The 20,280-nt window shown below is 38.5% G+C and overlaps 1 protein-coding gene across 1 annotated transcript in view; it reads left to right on the forward strand.

Annotated features, from left to right (window-relative positions):
• Positions 1-20,280, forward strand: part of Adgrg6 (adhesion G protein-coupled receptor G6) — a 131,097-nt gene that overhangs the window by 90,770 nt on the left and 20,047 nt on the right. Inside the window, exons 7-17 of the mRNA XM_036168539.1 lie at positions 633-685; positions 1,475-1,540; positions 4,866-5,008; positions 7,251-7,362; positions 8,358-8,413; positions 8,897-9,107; positions 10,083-10,254; positions 11,614-11,754; positions 13,990-14,109; positions 15,645-15,690; positions 17,149-17,255. Coding sequence (XP_036024432.1) covers positions 633-685; positions 1,475-1,540; positions 4,866-5,008; positions 7,251-7,362; positions 8,358-8,413; positions 8,897-9,107; positions 10,083-10,254; positions 11,614-11,754; positions 13,990-14,109; positions 15,645-15,690; positions 17,149-17,255 — 1,227 coding nt within the window. The remainder of the gene's footprint in view (positions 1-632; positions 686-1,474; positions 1,541-4,865; positions 5,009-7,250; positions 7,363-8,357; positions 8,414-8,896; positions 9,108-10,082; positions 10,255-11,613; positions 11,755-13,989; positions 14,110-15,644; positions 15,691-17,148; positions 17,256-20,280) is intronic.

Raw genomic sequence — 20,280 nt, forward strand, 5'->3', positions numbered from 1 at the left:
GTATTGAGACCCATGCCACTATTAAGCACACAAAATTGCCATAGTCCCAATACCATTAGGCTTTATCAAAGATGTATTTTTCTGTTTATACTTTTTTTCTGTCACTGATGTTCTTATGAGATGGCAATTACTATGAAACATGTTTGATTGCATTTCAGTACTTATTAAATGCAAACTAAGGAAGGTGTTTATTGAAGGACTGGTAGACTATTACCTAGAGAAGAGGTGGCAGTGTTTCCCACCACACTGCCTTGAGTTCCAATGTAAGATCTGCTGTTGATTAGCAGATGATCCTGAGAAAGCTGTTTCCTCTCTCCAGTCTTCCATTTCTTCATAAATAAGAGGGTGGGGTTGGGGTGGGAATGTAGTGTCCGATTCAGTGATTAATGTGCCAATGAAAAGAAGTGGCATTCATTACATCCTTGGCTCTCTGGTCTAGCAACCCCTCCTTTTTTTATCTTTCACTCCTGTGGTTTAGCAGCATTTTCCCAAGACCTTTTTTTTTTTTTTTTTTTTTTTTTTTTTTTTTTTAACCAATGACAGCTCATGTTTTGGAGGCCAGACAATCTTGACTCAGAAAAGACTGTTTTTAAGCATTACTGAAACTCATCCTTTTCCATTGTGTATTCCAGCTCAATTCAACCTTCCAGAATTGGAACTACACGGTTTATGTGGTTAACATAAGGTAAATGCACGGATTGTCTGAGCAATAGAAATGTTTCATTTACCACTCCTTCTCTGGCTGTATCTGAGCACCCACATGCATGGTTCTGTATATCTAACTGAATCCATACACTCTGTGTTCTAATGTATTAAAAGTAAAAGAAGGTAATCATAGACAGATATTGTTTGGCTTTCCTTAATAGATCACATTGAGTATGCTTTGGGGATGTCACCACATTTTAGAGAGCACTTTCTCTGCAAAATAAGACATCAACAGTCTGATTAAAACCTTTTAATTTTCAAAATAAGCTTTCCTTGTTTGTTTGTTTTTTTCCGACTTGAAATTTTCACTAAATAATGCCCATACAGGCTCCTGATATCCTGCTTCTGTAATCTCATGCTTAAACCTCAGAGATGTAATGGTCCAAGAAAGAGGTCAAGTTGCCCAGTAAGTCCGGGAGGTAGCTCACTCAACAAACAGAATCAGGTTCCTTCTCAGAGTGTCTTAACATCCATGGTCTACTAAAATGCACTGTGGATCTTCATGAGAGTGCAAACTCAGTTGTCCCGCTCTGCAGACTGGGAACCTCAGAACATATATTTGGGAAAATTGTCTTAGAGCATCCATTCTGCCCCCTTTCACCTTCCCCAGTTTTGATGTTGAGGACTGGACACAATGGATGGAACTGATAATGGATACATGTGTCTGTCTGTGACTAGACTCATGGATGGGATTGATAATGGATACATGTGTCTGTGACTGGACACAGTGGATGGGATTGATAATGGATTCATGTGTCTGTGTTTACAGTCTTCATCAAAGCACAGGAGAGGACAGGATTAAAGTCAAGAGAGACACCATGGATGATGACAAAAGGTAACAAACAGGGGGAGGCCTGGAAAGTGTGGTATTTTTTCTCTTGCTCATTACTGTGGCTGTCTGGAAAAATGTGGAATAGTGGCCAGAGAAAAACCTTTGAATTGTCTAGTATATTCAAATTATTTCTTCAACATGAATGCACACCACATCTTCTCATATCTGAAGCAAAAAAAATAAAGAGCCACTGGGGTTGAAATGTCAGTCTATGGAAAGCCTTTAAGAAGCAGAGCTCTTAAGAGGGATGAGTGAGCAGGGCAAGCATTTCTATGTCTTGAAAATCTATTACCCTCTATTCAAAATTCCAAAAATTCCAAAAACTATTCAATGGGAATAGTTTTAGGGAAAAAGGCAAAACTCAGTGGTGTATTGATAGCAACTACCTAGGCTGTGTTAGGTCCTGGGTTCTAGCCCCAGAACTGACCCCCAAATAGACCTATTGTGAGTAAGGTTATAATTACATGTGATAACATATAAAACTATAGACAATATGAGCCAAACATTTTTAGTATATACAATCATATCTATTTTTTGAGATCTCCATCTTTAAATTTATATCAGGTTCATGACGTAACACATAGGTGATTAATGTCTGTGCCCAGCATGCATAACCAGTTGGCGTATAAGGATCAGCATTTCAAATAGCTGCAAAATGAAAAACCATTAATTCCTTGAGTGGAAAAAAAAAATCTTGTTTTAGGATTGTATATTGTATTTCCATAGAATTGTAACAAATCATTTAAAAGGCTAAAGTTCTTAGAAACCTTGCTAGATTTTGATTTACTGACTTGATGTTATGAAAATATAGTCATTGGGTGATGAAATGGTTCACTGGGTAAAGATAATTACTGGCAAACCTGATGATCTGAGTTTGATCCCCAGAACCTACCTACATGGCAAAAGAGAAAACTGAATCTCAGTTGTCCTCTGACTTCCACAGATGCTCTGTGGCGCACACAACACACACATACACACACACACACACACACACACACACACACACACACACACTCCAAAATATAATTAAAGATTACGATGTTTTGCTACTATGAAGGGTACATGTAAAACTGTATTCGAGAATTGTCCTGAGAACTTTATTATTATTTCTCCTTTTTGGTTAATATTAGAATATTAGAAAAACAAATTTTTTTAATCTATCAACTTGTCATTTCTATATAAATTCAATAATGTGATTTAGGAGAAGTTTTTATCCTGACAGCATTCACTTTCCTTTGTGATCTGAAAACAGAGTAACATATTCCAGGATAGTAAGACTTTTCTCCTCTTCCTAGGAAAATGGTTCTTTCCCACACCTACTACTACATCATGTTGAGCCTCCAACAATGGATCCAGCAGCAGCTAGGATCCTCTGTGGGTGCTTTATCTAGCATTTGGGACAAACCTAATTTGGAATGTAAGCAGTAGTACCCTTCCTTAGGAATTGAGTGTGCTGTCAGCTTACCCACAGAGGTTTTTCTATCACCGATAACACTAAAATCAGCCACAGTTGGTATATGCCAGCATCTCACAAGCTCTTATTTGAAAGATATTTAAATAAATAAAATCTCAATTTCCTGGTCTGTCAAACCAGTGAATAGTGTCACAGAAGAGTATAGGAAGAATGATCCAATCTAGCCTGTGGGAAAATCCACTTGCTTCATTTTCCTTTGTAATAAATTCTCAGCATTGTCTTTCTTTTTTTTATAGCTTCCCTCTCTTTTTAAAAACCTATTCTGTCCGCTTTTATGTTCACTGGCAAGGCTTCATAGCACAATCTACTTATTTCACATCCATTCCTTTCCCCCAAACTCTTCTTTTCAATTTGATCTTGCAGCTTAAGCACCCGATAATGTGTGTTCCACTGCCTAGACAGCCGGAGAACCTGAAACCACAGAGGGGCTGGCTTAAACCCATGATGCATAGCCAATGGCAGAAAGAGTTAGACCTTGATGGTTATAGAACCATAGTTTCTGTTTTCAGATGGGAAAGAGAAATAACACTGGTAAGGCGTGTAAAAATGCAGGCTCCTTCTCAAATGTTTGAGTCTGTGTATTGAGTACAACCACAATACATGGTGCTGATGTTGCCCTGGACACGGCTGTGGATTCTCAGAAACCAGAGTGGCAGCACTTTCTTCCAACAGCCATTTGGTTAGAGGACACCTTGCCATATGCCATTCAGAAAATGATCAAGGGTTCACCATCCACCATATGTTCTGATCTATACTTGCCTCATCCTCAAATATGGCTTATGTAGGTGCATTAAGCAGCATATCATTTTGGAGGTAAAATGGTTTTCAAGAGTCCATTAGGAGAAGAACACACTTTGTCCTGGAGATTGACCAGCTTACTAAATAGGTAAAATCCAGCTATGTCACCTAACCTTGAGTAGCAAATACGTAACTTATTCCTTGATTTTAGCACCACAAAGGTGTTAGTGGTGTATTCACTTCTACTCTGACCAACTAAATTTCATCGATAGACTGTGCCGTCCTCCATACTTTGAGGCTACCTGCCTCCTCTTTGCTTTGGCACAGGAATAATTATGTTGTGATGTCCGCTGTATTCGTCACTTCTCATCAGAATGAGGAGAAAATACAAATGCAGAACTCTCACAGAAGTAGCAAAAAAAATCTCCTTTCCCTGACAAAATGGCATTATGTACTTCTGCCTTGATACTGAGTTGCCTTTAGATTTTACTATTGAGGAAAGCTGCAATTATGGACAGCTGTAAACTTTGAGAGGGGCTTTAAAATATACATCTGTACTTCCCCATAAAGATATTTTCAGGGTCACACATTCTAAAACTGTTTTACTAGCCAAATTGGGTCTGTTTTGAGTATTTATTTTACAAATTTTCACCATACAAAGTACTTGTAAAAGCTCTATCTGTGGGACATGCACTGTGTTTGTAAATAATAACACATAACAGTTTCAAGAGTCCAACCTGCAAATCAACTGTTCCCTTTGAAATGTTAAGTTTTGCCTATAAAGAAACAAAACAGAATTAACTATACTATGTCCCCTTTTGAATGGATGTTATAGATATCGTTATATAACATATGAACTGTTGATATTATTTAAATATTTCTGGGGGAAAGACACGGGTGCTATGGTAAAATTCTAAAGAACTATCTCATAAAAATCCAGTCCAGGTGAAACAGTGTCAACATTGTCATTTGTACCACAGAGAAAGGCCAGGATGCTGCGGTTAATCTTTCCAGTCTCTGTGTGTTATGGCGTCCATGTTCTATTTCTCCCAACCAAAAACAACCAGTCCAAAGGAAACCACGGGAACAAAAGTTCTCTCTGTCATCTTTTTCTAGGTTGGTTCTGTGGGCTCTTCTAGTCTACAATGCCACCAATAATGACAACCTGGAAGGAACGACGATTAAACAGAGGATTCTAACAAACAACGCATCACTGGCGCTTGGCTTGAGGCTGTGCACAGTCGATGTGAAGCCGCTGGGTATGTGCGTTCAGTACATGTGATTTATGCAGTCAGGGTTAAGCAGGTCACAGCCCAAATAGTCCTCTCTTACTGTTTGTCTGTGTAAAGTATATTTTTAGGGATGGCATTTGTTATATTACAGATTATTAAAAAAATGTGTAACATGGCATAAAAATCAGCTCAACACCTCTGAATCTAAGTGTATGAAGGAGGCAGGCAGCTTGCGTTTATCCTTTCTCATCCTAAAGTCAGCAAAATACTAGAATAACCTTGAGCATCATTGGCTTCCACTTACAGAATTCAAAATTGCGTATATGCCTTTACAAGAACTCTCATGAAATAACCCATGAAGAGAAGTTCCTTATGAGAAAACATCTCTTTTCATTGTGTTCTTTGCCCATTAACGATGTCAGTGCCTTCACAGGAATAGGCCAGGGATCTTGAAGGGAGAATCAGTTCCCAGCAACACGCTTTCCATGTCCTAGGCTCCCATGATGCAAGTGGTACAGCCTATACTTTCCCAAACTCCCATGCTTCTCTATAGCTAGATAGTGTGCACACTCTCTGTTATAACTGCCTACTCACCATCACCTACATGTCTTTAATGATAGCCACAAAGCCACCTCTTCCTTAAGGCCTTTCCTGACATTGTTGTATGTAATGCACATCACTATTGTTGAGCTGTTCTTCATATTCAGATACCTTGAGCTCCACATACCCTGGAAGACTATAGTCTTTCATTGGAGTTCTCTATTTTCTTATGCACGTTTTCTCTAAGTAGTTTGATCTTTAGCATGAGGTGGCATCTTATTCTCTTTAAAGGCTTAGCCCCCAGCACCTGAGTACTTGTTGAATGAATCAATGACTAGATGAATCTTCATGGGGATATTTTTACAAGCAAATGTTGGAAACTATGCACAACAAAAGTAATTGCTCTGATGTCATTCTGTGAATAAAGTTAGAGAGAGTCTCACTAGGGACTTTAGTAGGAATTGGGACAAAAGATTTTGCTGCTTTGCCCTCAGGTACACTAAGGAAGCTGAGGTGGGAATGTGGGCCAACACCAGATGCAAGTGTGATGACTCCCCACTTCTGTGAACATCTGTTCATCTCTATCTACTGTGTCAATATGCAGAGTTAGTGAGAGCCTCAGAGAGGGAAATGAGTGTAAATGGCAGCCACAGCAGTGACGACTCCTATTAAACAGTTTCTGGGGCTTTGCCAAGTATCTGCTTCCTCACAGGCAGGGCTTCTAGAGAGGAGCAAGAACTCCCATTTAATATACCAGGCAAGATCTGACCACACAACCCCAAGGGACCAACCCATCTGTTCTCAAAGGCTGGAAAATCTTAGGACAGCCTTCTGTGCATACATGGAGTTTTAATTTATACTACCTCTTTGATATTGTTTTATGTTGTTTCTCTAGAAGTGACTCTGTGAAGCAAGGTTTGTGGTATTTGAAAACGAAAGCTGAAAACCTCTCGAATTCAAAGGGCAGGTTGGAAAAAGTCATTTGCGTTTTCTGTTGGGGCCTACAACACTGGTTCTCAGAAAGACCAGTAGCTCACTGTTTTCTCAGTACCCAGAAGGTTTTATTGTAGTTGTTGCTCTCTTGCTGTGACTTTGGCATTTTCGAAAGGTAAAATCGGAATCATTTTTGCCGTTACAATCAGTTAGCTAAAGTATTTTCACACAAGTGGAACAGGTTGAGAACAGAGGCAGAAGGTAAGACAGGGCTGGCATTGGGGGGCTTCCTCTGTTTTTCTTTTCCGGTCAGCCTGTAAAGAGCATCTACTATGAGAAGGGCTAGAATACCTTCCATAAAATGTGCTTGCAACTCAGGAATGAAGCTGTTCATGCATGGTTTGCCCCCTTGCCCCTTGTTTTAAAGAGATTTTGAAATTTTCAGGTGTTTTCTCAATTCAAAAATCCTGTTGTGTTTATTCTCTGAATGAAACTCATTTACTGACATTGTAATGATTTACATGAGTGATCATATATATTACATTATGTCCTTTTATTGTAAGATATAATAATTTTGATCTGAAATATATGTTTATTGTTCCTAATTTTTAAAAATTCTAAATAGAAAACACTGATATTTTAGTAATATATATTATATATGATATATATGTCTCATATATATTATATATGTAATAGTTACTGATTTCCCAGGGCTGCTATTTGTTTTCATCCTACACCTTTAACTTCAGAAAATTAAGTGATGGTCTGTCTCATGTTGACTCTTCTGTTCTCCTAGGTATGTGTAGTGCCTTGGAGGATCCAGAGGGCTTTAGCTGGCCAGCCACCTCCCCTTCTGTCTACAAACAACCATGTCCAAACAAGCCTGGCTATTTTATGATGCGGACATGGTAATTCTTTCTTTGCCTTGCAAGCCACTTATTCAAGCTTACTATATAGGTCACAGCAGTACTCATTCATTGTGCTGATTTGAGAACCCAGGCAGGAATCATACACTCATGGGTAGAAATAGATGAGGGAAGAATATTACCCACAAGGCTGTTTTCCACTGAGCAGTGAGTTAATTGAGCTCTCTCCAAGAAAAGATTGAGGAAATTGGAAACCAAAGTGTAGCTCCAGTGCAAAGGAGCTTGTGGTTCACTTGGTCTCAGAACATGCACCTAACCCCCATAACTTCATACCCATTTGGGGAAGAGAGAATTGGCAAAAGGGGAATAAATGCCAAATCCAGGTTGGACATCCTATTGACAAAGACTGCCAAGACACAGGATTTCCCTGCATGCCTAATAAACCTTTGATGAGACAGTTGCCGGGGTCCCCAAAGCTCCCGGGGTATTTAGTTCTCCACCCTCTGCCTGGGGCCCAGTTAGTTCTTTGGGAAGGAATTCAGGAACAGAAAGTGCCTAAGTGTGAGTACTCTGCATCAGGAGCTGTTTGACATTTGGTGGGGAGGAAAGGCAAGTGCCGGGAGATTTATGGACTCTAGTTTGAAATGTGGCCCTACCTCTTCCTGGCTCACGTTCTTGGGAAAATTCCTTGGCTTCTCTAAAATGCATTTCCTCTTTCATAAATGTGGGTTGAAATCTGCTTTCCAGAGTTATGTGGAATTGAAATGTGAGTTTTCCAGTAACGTCCTTAAAGCAGCCACTTGACAGTATAAATGAGGTCAGGATGCAGGAGGCAGCTGGTGCTTCCCTTCAAGAGTGCAAGCTACCAACAGGCTTTCCAATGAGGATTTTTTTAATCATCATTTTTAGTATTCTTTTAAAAGGGAATCTAGCTGGATAGCAAGGCAAATCCTGAAATGTTTGATCGCTTTTGTCAATTGTAATTTTGTTGGTGCCATATATTTAAATGTCATTTTGTTGTCTGGTAATTATTGCAGCCTTTCTAATGGGACATCGGCCTACTGGAGCCCCATTGATGCCTCCAACTGCTCAAGTGAGTGCCATGTGTCTTCCTTTCCCAAAGACAAAGTAAAACAACCTCATCATCATCAAGGTTTTTATTCTCTTCAGGCATGATGTTCCACTGTGTGATATATTAAAATGCGGGCAAGTGAACCTTTTATATAATTTATGTAGAAAATACACTTTTCTGCATTTCAAATTTCTGTCATATTCATAATCTAGGGAAATAAAAATGGTAAGAAAATTACACAGAGGATTTAAAAGTAATGTGCAAATTGCTATTGCTATCAATGTTTTTCATATTTCTGCATTATTTTTAAGTAGGAAACATATACTTTAGTACTTTAGGAAACGCTGGTCCCTCTGAATCATTTCTACCAGACTTAAGAAATCTGTCACTGTGTATAAAGAAAGACTACCTTATAATGATGAGTGTGGGATATGCATGGGAATCCCACTTCTTGCAGTTGCATAATAAACTCCTCACACCATCTGTCTCTTTCCCTCTTTTTAGGACAGTCGAGTGAAATGGCCAGTGCGATATTAAATTTAACTGGCGATGGGCAGAACCTAACCTCAGCCAATATTAGCAACATTGTAGAACAGGTCAAAAAGATTGTGAACAAAGAAGAAAATATTGATATAGCACTTGGCTCCACTCTAATGAACATATTCTCTAATATCTTAAGCAGTTCAGATAGTGACTTACGGGAGTCGTCTTCAGAGTAAGTATGACTGAGTGTAAAAGTGTGTCTGTGTGTTGGGAGAGCACCACTCCCTCTCTGAATGCTTTGTGCCCAAACTCTAGGGCTCACAACTCTAGAAGATGCAGAGCTATTCCCCAAGGTCATTTACAAAGTAAACTTGAAGCTCTCTATTTCAAAAGTATACTTTACAAGGCGATTATAGTTTTTACCTGGCAGTCTATATAAATAGCCCCTGCTAAAGCATGCCCCAGTATGTCATAATATATTTTTCATTCTAAAACTTTGGTTATCCAAGGTTATTATAACTTGGCCACTTGTAAATCTACACAAAGTTCTATACATTGTTATAGCTATATGAACTTCTAAAATGAAAATGCCCAGCTGGCCTTGGAAGCACATGCTTTTAATCCCAGCAATCTGGAGGCAGAGACAGGCAGATCTCTGAGATCGAGCCAGCTTGGTCTACAAAGCAAGTTCCAGGACAGCCAGGGCTACACAGAGAAACTCTGTCTTGAAAAACAAAACAAAACAAAGCAAAGCAAAATGCCTAGGGTAGGTAGAACTGCATTACTGTATGTTTTATTATTCTACTTGATAGTAGGTTCTTTAACTTCTTCTGCTTACTTTCTTTAAATGATATTTCTTTGACAAAATGTATTTTTTAAACATATTCTCTAGGTTCTTTTATCTCTGTCACATTAACTGCAAACACCTTTACAGTATCTTCTGGCTTCTCAAACACTTTAGTGGAAAACAAAGTTTCTGATAACTTAGTTGCTGATTTTGTTTAAAAAGGTACAGTTCCTGAGGATGCATCAATTAATTACTGGGATTTTTGTGTTTTAGCCAATAGCACTGGGGTTCAGGATGGTTTTCTAGCTGTGTGTTCTAAGATCAGAGGACTAAAAGACCATTTTTTATTAGTATTTTGTCATTCGGCAAGTGCCTAATACACAGTGTAATGTAACAGTGATGTCGTTTTCATTCCCTTAGAGCTCTAAAAACAATTGATGAGCTAGCCTTAAAAATAGACCTGAACAGCACACCACGCGTGAACATTGCGACACAGAATTTGGCTCTTGGAGTATCATCCCTGATGCCAGGGACAGATGCACCTTCAAATTTTAGCATTGGCCTTCCAAGCAATAATGAATCCTATTTCCAGGTAACAAACCCATGTTTATTTTCCTTTGAGCTAGTTACAGATAGAGAGAACAAACTTACCGGTTCTTTAATATTAGATACCTCAAGGAAGTCTTGACCCAAGAGATGGTAGACAGATCTGAACATTGGCTAAAATGACATCCGCAACTATAGGAAAAATAGACGTATAGAGGGCATATGGTTCATAGCCCATATGATGAATGGTACCCTCTAAAGGAGGTGGGGGGGATAAAGCTAAATGCTAGCACATGGGTAGAGACCACCATATTGGAAGTATGGTTTGGGAACCAGCCAAAAGAGAGAAAAGTCTTCCTAAAGAACTTCACATGGGGAAGAGACAAGGGAGAAGCTGTCTCCATGCCACTGCTTCTAAATATGGAGTTCAGTGTCTCAGGGAAGACATGTTAAGAACAATCCTGGGTCTTGCCTCAGAGCCCCTAAGATGATAGGTTCTATATAGCACCCTGACATATCCAGCTTAATAAAGTGCTCAGATGTGGCTGACATTGCTGATCTGAGGTTCATGTGGTACAGATCCACCATGTAGAGGCTGGGCAGTGGGAAAGTACCTGTGGAACATACCTTGTTTCCTTTCTATCTCTCCAAGTAGATCACATTGAAAATAGAAAAGGTCTAGTCATGAGATGCAACCAAGACATTTGTTCTCTTGAGGGGACTGGGTGAGGGGGGCATTAGGGGTCTTCATATTTAAACAGTGTGAGCTCCATCGGTCCCAGTTTCACATTATGTACAGAAAAATCTCTGTACCCTGAGTTATACTTTCAAGAAAAAATGCATCTGAGGGTGTTCATAGTACTGGCTGTTTTTTCAGTCTGTAGTCCATAAAGCAGCTGGGGAGGGGGGAGAGGGTTGTCAATCAAGGCTGAGGTGTACTGTGTAATTCCTCCATTCAAAGAGTGTCACTCTGCTTGTCTCATTTCAAATGAAGGTCATGACATCAAAACAAAACAAAAACAGCTGCTGCCCTTTGCAGAGGTGACTGATCTTTGCTGTTCAACAAGTATGTCTATGCCTATAGTCACTGCTTTCTCATGAGGTGTATGGAGAAAACAGCAAAATCTGACACCTTTAAATCCAGCCCTCATTGATGAAACTATCAATTGGCCTCTAGAATTGTCAGTGTGTTTTAAAGTCAAGGTGTTCTTGTGTGAACCCCTGATGTGATCCTGCCTGATGGCAAGGGACTTCTCGAGGAGTTCCAGACTTCGTGGAGGTCAAGGGCAGCCCTGGTTTTGGCTAATATGGTCCTTTCAGATGTTATGGCATCTAACTCCACCTGGTGACTGTCTTCCCATGGCCCTCATGATGATTTTTCTACCGACGTGTTTGTGTGTGGCAGATGGACTTTGAGAATGGACAGGCAGATCCTCTGGCATCTGTGATTTTACCTCCAAACTTGCTTGAGAATTTAAGTCAAGAAGATTCTGCATTAGTCAGAAGAGCACAGTTCACTTTCTTCAACAAAACAGGACTTTTCCAGGTGAGAACTCATTAATTTTTTCCCAATTTCTAATGAAGTGTCTTTGTTCAAAAGCTAAAATGCTCAGACTCTTTTGAAATGCACCAGCATTTACATAAAAATGAATCTACTATATTTTCAAAATTAAAAAATAATGTAAATGTTTAAATATTCTATTTTAAATAATATCCCTTCTAACAGTATTTACTTACTTGAGTTGTAAAAACAAATATTAGGCTAAGACTTATATAATGAGAAATTGAATAAGTTATGATGCTACTATTTATTATTTGTTAATCCTTTTGTTCTCCAGCCCCTGAGGCCTCTAGAGGTAAGCATTTGTGCACCAAAGGAAAGGATTTGTTTGAACTCAGCAGGAAGCACCTTTTACATAATGAGCAGCATTCTTGGCTTTAATCATTTTTCCCATTAGTATTTCAAATGACCTTTGGCATTCTCATATCCGCAGAGTACGGTGGCATTGTGCTGAGTACATATTATCATTTTTATTGGCATCAGCTCAGATACTAAGATGATCCACTGCCAGAAAACATGAGTGACCCTTGGTTGCCTTTATGAGGACAGCCCTGTCTAGAGCATTTTGCTGGACCCTTTTCTCAGATGAAGAGTTATCAGTTAAATTCAAGATAGCAGTGTTTGTCTAGCTGTGTGCCCTCTGCAGGACAGCATTTTGAGTCTTGGGCCCATGGGAATGTTTCTCATATGACCATATGAATCACCCAGTTATAAGAAAAGAAAGTTGCTGGGCCTGTTGCCACACTTCTGTAATCCCAGCACTTGGGAGAGAGGGGAAAGAGGAAAGGGAGAGAGATAAAAAAAAAATATAGAGATATAATGAGAGAGATAGTGGATGGATGGATAGATAGATAGATAGATAGATAGATAGATAGATTGATAGACTGATTGATAGATGACAAAGGGGATGAACATGGTGAACTATAATTTCAAAACTTAAAAAATGTTATCTACAAATGTTTTAGGAACAGGCTTTGTAAAATATTCATGTATAATACAAATGAAACTTAGACTTTTATGCAAGCTTTGAGTTAGGGAACAGCTTGACTTCTCCATGCTTGATGAGATATGTGTTGTCTTCAGCAATAGGGCCTTACCATCAGTTTTTGGAGAGCAATCAATAGACTTGACAGTAGCCTGTGATGCTTGGAGTTTCCAAGGGGTCCCTTTGACTAATGACTCAGTTCCTGGCACTGGAGATTGGTGGCGTTAAATGTCCAATTGGAGTTTTGTCTTCCCTATTATTTTGTGACTCCATTTAGATTCCTTTCATATATGAATATGTTGTAAGCTACTATGGTAGTACTTTTTTTTAATTTTTAAAAGCAAACTTATAGAAAAGTAAAAAAAAAACAAGCAAACAAAAACCAGTAAAGATTCTGTGGTCTTTCTCCCCATACATTAGAAAAGATAGGGGAATTTTTAATAAGTGATGGTTCTCTCCAATTCAAGTCAACTGTATTGACAGTAACAACCATACAAAATTAATCAAATGCTGTATTTAAGAATTATAGGAACTTAAGAGACTTTATAATAATTTTAATACAACTGACTTCTAAACTGTGGTATATAGCAATTAATGGTTTGACAAGAAACCCAGATGAAAGAGAAACCCAGAGAACTTGTTAGAAAGACAAGCTAGCACTCCAAGTCATTGGCCAGCACAGACTCAGGAACATTTCTGGCCACCTAATGCTGTGTGAAATCTGCAGCTGCTGTCAAGGCTAAAAGAATAGAAGGCAGAAGTTCTGGGTGGGACTTCAATCCAATAGAATTACATTTAGATTTAAGCTGGTAAACATGTCAGGGTGTTGGCATGGATGTGAATGATGAATTGCTCCTTAATTTTTACAATGTAAATAACTTCATCTGTTTTCTAGAGTTGGGAAATGATCTAATTGTTTCACAGCTTTTTATGAGTTTGCATGATTTATAAGTTCTAATTGTTTCAGTTGTCAATTGGCTGACATCAATCATGGTAATGGAGAATGGAGTATGAACATTCCCTTATAAAACTGGCTCGTGTTGTCCCCTCAATATATTTATTATAATAAGGGAAATAGCATAGACCCTTCAGGAAAGCCAGCAATTAGAAGTTATAAACAGGATGTTCTAGAATTGAAGATCTTAAGTGTAAAAGTTGCTGACCGTTTGCTTATTTTGGAGCCCAAAAGTATGTACTTATGACTAGTGCACGAGATTTTTTCTTTTCTTTAAAAGGATGTAGGATCTCAAAGTAAAATCCTAGTGAGTTATGTGATGGCATGCAGCATTGGAAACATTACTATCCAGAATCTGAAAGATCCAGTTCAAATCAAAATCAAACACACCAGAACTCAGGTAAGAAAATGCCACAAAGAGTGGTTGAGGGGTATACACTGTCTCAGAACTGTACAAAATAGAGTACCCAACATGTTTTTTGAGAGGGCAACATCCATCCTCTACCAGGGAGATGTGCTGATCAGGGAAAGAGCAGTATACAGGCACCATGATTGGCAGCAGCCACCAGTGAGTCGGTCTTACCTAGTACCCAAAAATCAGAAGAGAAGTGAAGTAACCAAGAGGGCTGTTGTTCTTAAGACAGTACTTGAGCATCTTCAGATACAGGGATGCAGGCACAATTTTTGATCAGTGGTTGTGACTGTCTCTTTGTGATTTTAAAGTCAATGACAGTTACAGCTGAGAAAGCTTGAGGAGTAACAGAGAGTGGACTTGTTCTTTGGGAGATGTGCAGTAGCTTAAGATAAGCCAAGTGTTAGCATTCTTACCTCAGGACCCTCTCTGCCATCCAATTATGTGCTGCAAGGAGATGGGTGTTCATACTCTCCTCTGAAGCTCACAAACAAGTTTTCTCACTTTTGTAGAGCTTCCGGGTCATGTTCTCACAGTAGGCAGGCAGGAAGTGAGCAGGCTGATAAGAGCTTAGGACTGGAGTTGAAACACTGAAGAATCTACTCACCATTGTGATGAACCCTCAGAGACCTCCTCGTTCATCTTTGGCCTCATTTGCTTCAACGTCCATGAAAGATGACTTTGGCTTATGGCCCATGATGAAATACACTTAGTAGGACTTACCATTTTTAGATATATAGTTCTCTTGCATTTTTGTCAACAGATATAACACCTATTTCCATTAGTTTTTTTGGTTAATCTTTTCTAACTGAAACTCTGCCCCCATTAAACATCAATTCTCCATTCTTACCTTCCAGAAATCTCTTGCAACCTCTATTCATTATATCTTCTTGTAGTACTAATTTGATTCTAGCAATCACCTCAGAGAACCAGACAGTAGCTGTTCTTCAGAAGTGACTTATTTCATTTAACAGAAAGTCTCCAGAATCCATCTATGTGATAGCAAGGGCCTGGCATGCTTTCCTTAAAGGACTGGTTGATATTCCATTGTGGGAACATAACAGATTTTCTCCATTTATCTGTTGATGCTCACTTGGATTGCTTCTATTTTGTCTACTTTCTGTGAATAATGTAATCTGGCTATGGGCATATGACTGTCTCTTGAGGCCCTGAATTTAGGCGTATAGAGCATTTTGAAGATGTTATGAACATCAAGTTATAAAAATCTTTTCTAGACATGAAGAATGATAGTAGATTTAGCATTTTACAATGCAATAGAGAGTGGATGTCTTGCAAAAAAGTGAATGTAATTCTTCCTGGGGATCCTTGCTGATTTTCATTTGAAGTCTCTAGGAGAGGAGGTCCATCTAGGCTGTGGACCTTCTCAGGTGGTACTGGCATGTCTGGTACTGACCAGTAACTTTATGAAGCCCTTGATATTCTCATTCTCTCATCACATTTCAGTTGTGACTTTTAAACAGTTTAAAATGCAATTTTGCATGTTTATTCTTATGTTAATACAGGAAGTGTATCGCCCCATCTGTGCCTTCTGGGATCTGAACAAAAATAGTAAGTTGTAAAATACTGGGGGATTTAATATAGATTAATAGAATTTCAAGTGTTGTCAAGCATTCCCAGTAACCCCATCCCCATTTCACCCCAAACCACAACCTAAGGGCGACTGAGCTTCAAACAACAGTTTAGATAGCTTGGGAAATCAATTCTCATTTTTAAAATAATGTTTGTCACTGAAAAAAAAATGTATTTGTCCCACAGTTTGAATGAATCAACCACTTTCATTTCAGGTATTTGTGCAATGTGACATATATTTTTATTACAGCCACTTTCAGTTGAACATAGGCTCAAGCTCATTCCATTATATATCTGATGAGATGGTTTGACAAACACAAGGCATAAAAATTATGAGGTGGGTGAAAGAGCCTACTGAGGGAAGGTGAATGTAGGAGCAATTACAAAGAACACAGATTACTTGGAGAAAAAAATATGACCTCCAAAATGATATTGAGCAATCAAAACAGGGAGGAACATGTAAGGAATCAAGAAATCACCAGATAGAGAGTATGGAAATGAATAAGGGGATATACAAAAGGAAGCCTCATGTGTTCATCCTAAAGGGTCCTTTTTCCTATGGATCCCTCAGTGCCATGTTGCTACTAAATCTATTCTGGTGCCATGTTAATAAAGGTATTGCCGTGTGGCAAGAGTCAATAAGTAATATGGGTTAGCTTAAAATGTAAGAGCTAGTTAGTAATACGCCTCAGCTATTGACCAAGCATTTATAAGTAATCTTAAGTCTCCTTATTGGTTATTTGCGAACAGACAGCTGGGACAAGAAAACTCTACTTACATATCGGCTACTTTGCCAATGAAAAATACAGTCTAGTGGTCCCTAAATCTTTTCTTGTCAGTTCTTATTACAGATAGTTTAGTTTGTGTTTTAGTTGCACAATTTTTGAGATCCTGGTTGACTTGTATACTTGGTTAAAAGTATTATTTTATGCCTAAACATATTTAAATAAATGGACAAATACAATGCCAAAAAAGTCAGGTAAGGTGTGTTCAAGCCATTTCTTCTTGTCTTCATAATGATGACCACTGTATATATCACAGAATGTCCTAAAAAGCTGACCTCTTTTCCTCATACATCTTCACAAAAAGTTAGTTTGATCCTCAAGAGGAAAAATGTGTTGGTCTTCGGAGAGCTTATTAGCACATAACATTTGAGGAGGGATCTTAGTTTTTATAGAAATTGATTTCAAACTTTGTGAAAAATTCAATTTGAGCATCTTCAGAAACCCTGAGGCGTTTCTGTATAACACAGCTCGAAACCACTGCCTGGATGATTCTGAAAGGACATCAAGGTTTCCAGGAATCTAAATCATTACTCTATATCTTGGTTGCTATAAAAATGATGCCCATATTACAGAATAGCTCTTTGAGGCAGAAGGACATGTCCCTTACAAAGGACACCGAAGCACCACTGTTCTTTACTGTTTCTTCCTGCAGAAAGTTTTGGAGGATGGAACACCTCAGGATGTGTTGCACACATGGATTCAGATGCTGGTGAGACCATCTGCCTGTGTAACCACTTCACTCACTTTGGAGTCCTCATGGTAAGGAGAGTTTTTGGCCAATTTTGACACATTATAATTTTAGAAGACACACACACTTTTTAAAGATTATATGTCTTAGAAATTGATTCCTAATCCCGCCCATTTGTACCGGAGACCTTGAGTCTTAAAGAAGCATCCAATTAACAGAAGTCATATAGTTACATCAAGTGAGAGCATCATACAGAAGAACTCTATCTTATTTTCCTTGTTGCATTAACAGTGATGGGAAATAATTTCAGAACAACAACAACAAAAATCCTCATGAACTCCTTTAGTTAAGGGAAAAAAGTTGGTGAGACAAAAGGAAAAAGCAAAAGAAAAAGAAAGCATCGGGTGTTTCTACCATGGAACAGAACTATGCCTAGTCTGATCAAGAGTTTTCTTCCTTATGTGTTATTTAATACGCTCAAATGCCAGCTGATCTTGCACTAAGTGATTTCTCCCCTGAAGAGGACAGTCTGTTAGGACAGCTAGTAATTAGAGTGAGTAATTTCAGTCCTGCATAAAAGATGATCTCTTGAGGTTTCTCTCACTTTGGGGATTTCATGTAACCTGTTGTATTTCTCCTTTCTCTTGTCCTTAAAATAAACCTACCTAGCCAGCATACTCAAGAGTTTGCATAAAAATTTAGAGCAAATCAGTGTTTTGTTTTATCCCATTCAGTTTGGAAGACTCATCTTACTCCCAAGGGTGTGTTGGAACTCATACACGAGTGAGTCAGTACCATTTATCTGGTACACTTGTGTTGTGGAAGAACCCATCCAGCATACAGAACATCTAGAATGTACCATAGCCATTGTTTTGACAAGGGTTTTATGAAGGGATCAACCACACCTGCTTTTTCATAGAAGATGGGAGTAATGGGAATTGAGGTGATTCAGGTTTTCCAGTTGGAATCCCAAACATGAGGTTGTATTCAGCTCCCTTCAATCTTATGGCCTTCTTCCTGTGAGGTCTGGGAGGAAGCAATGAGCAACTGTGGCTACAGTGTTTGGCCTAAGAACTACTTTTCCTATGCAAATGACCATTGTCATACAAATTTACAACTCTGCAAGTTGTTCTGAATCCTGACAACCTGGGATACAAACACTCTGGGCAAGAAGAACAAGTCATTGACAAAGGTGATAAACCACAGAAAGTAACTTTGTCGTGCTCTCAAAATGTGTTTTTTCTCCAGGGGATTAAAATGAACAACTAAACTCTAATGAGTTTTCCCTATGCATTTTAAACAGAAATTAATATTTCCTCTAATTTTCTCTTTTCTTTAAAAATGACCAAAGGTATTCTTCAGAAAATGCTAATCTTGCATAATTAGTCATTCAGATATATGAGTTTTAGCTTAATTAACCCAAGTATTTCAGCAGTGTGCATGTATCTTTGAAAATGATTGTGAGTTTTACTTCTAATAGATAAATAGATGCTAGTAAGAAATTGACTTCTCAAAGGTAATTTTTATTCAGCCATATTGTACCTGCACATAATTCTTATAGCCAGTTTTACTACATGTTATTTAAATTTTATTATGGGTTTATAAATTTACTACATTGTGCTTTCTGTTGCTGAGTAAAAAGTTAAGTTTACATGTGTGGATATTTGCATATTAATGAATTACTACACTTTCCTTTTTGGCCTCTTTTGTAAGATTATAAACTGCTGGAAGAAACACTTTCCAAAATTCATCCTTTCTGGCAATGTGTCTGCATCTTTTTGGCTCTTCCAAATCATCAACCCTTGAGTCATAGTTTTTTCTTCTAGATTTACAAATTCTTTGTTCACTTGTATAACATAGTCTCAGAGTCTAAATCTTTCCATGACACATACACTTATATCTTTTAATCAATAAACATGAAAAATGTTTAATGCCCTTTTCTACATTTCTCTGTAATAAAAGTGACTTTCCTATGATGTTACATACTTATATCTTCATGTTGGCTGGCGTAGAAGGATAAAATTGTCATGTTATCATTCTCAGAAAACACCACATGATAGGAGAATTATGTGAGAATTGCTATCTTTTTTTTTTTTTTTTTCTTAAATTCTTCATTGAGTTACCAGTCATTTGTCTTACCTAGATGGAAATAGTGCTTTGAAGAGTTCATCATGCTTGGTGATCCTTCAAAGCTCCTAATTTCTCTACTCTAGCTGACCCTGCAGTGAGTGTACCAGACAGGCACCTCTCTGTAATCCACTGGCACTGACTTGAGTTCCATTCCATATGCCATGGGCACATGTCTTCCTGTGTTTTGAAGGACTCCTGGCCTGTTGAGGAAGGGGAAGGCTTTTTCTAGCTCAGAGCACCCAACTTTGCTGATTTCTGCCAATGTGCAGTTTGCCAATGCCTTGAAGCTACTGCACATGTGAAGTGTTAGTCTAATTAATCTTTATCAATAAGAAATCAGGAGTCAAATATTGGAGTAAGAACCTGAAAGATCAGAGAACAGGGAAGCAGCCACAGTCATTTTCTACCTCTCTAGTTCCTTTAACCAAAAGGGCCGAGATTCTCTCTGTCCCACCTTACCACTTCCTGTCTCCTCTCTCTACAGTCCTCCAAACCTCTATGGTCAACTAGTGGCTAGCTCTGCCCTCTGACTCCAAGCAAGCTTTATTTGTCAGAACACAATCAAAATATTACACAACATACATGCTTACTGTTGTATCTAGAGCTGTCTCCTGTTTGTTCATTTCACATACACACACACACACACACACACACACACACACACACACACACACAGAGAGACAGAGACAGAGACAGAGACAGAGACAGACAGACAGACACAGACACAGACTGTTTCTATAGGAATGTGGGAAAGTAGCAGTTTCCATGACATTTGATAAAAATTAACAGAAACTGACATATAGAAAGAAAAATTTGCTTTTGCCATAAGATTGAAATATTTAAACTATATGTTCAGCAAATCTCTTCCTTCATTTTTTAAACACCTGTACATTGGAAGTGATTTCATCTCACACCAGGACAAGTTAGTGGTCTTGCCTCAGCTTTTATCCCTACCTAATCCTCCAG

The sequence above is a fragment of the Onychomys torridus genome, chromosome 19 (assembly GCF_903995425.1).
Source record: "Onychomys torridus chromosome 19, mOncTor1.1, whole genome shotgun sequence".
Classification (NCBI taxonomy): Eukaryota; Metazoa; Chordata; class Mammalia; order Rodentia; family Cricetidae; genus Onychomys; species Onychomys torridus.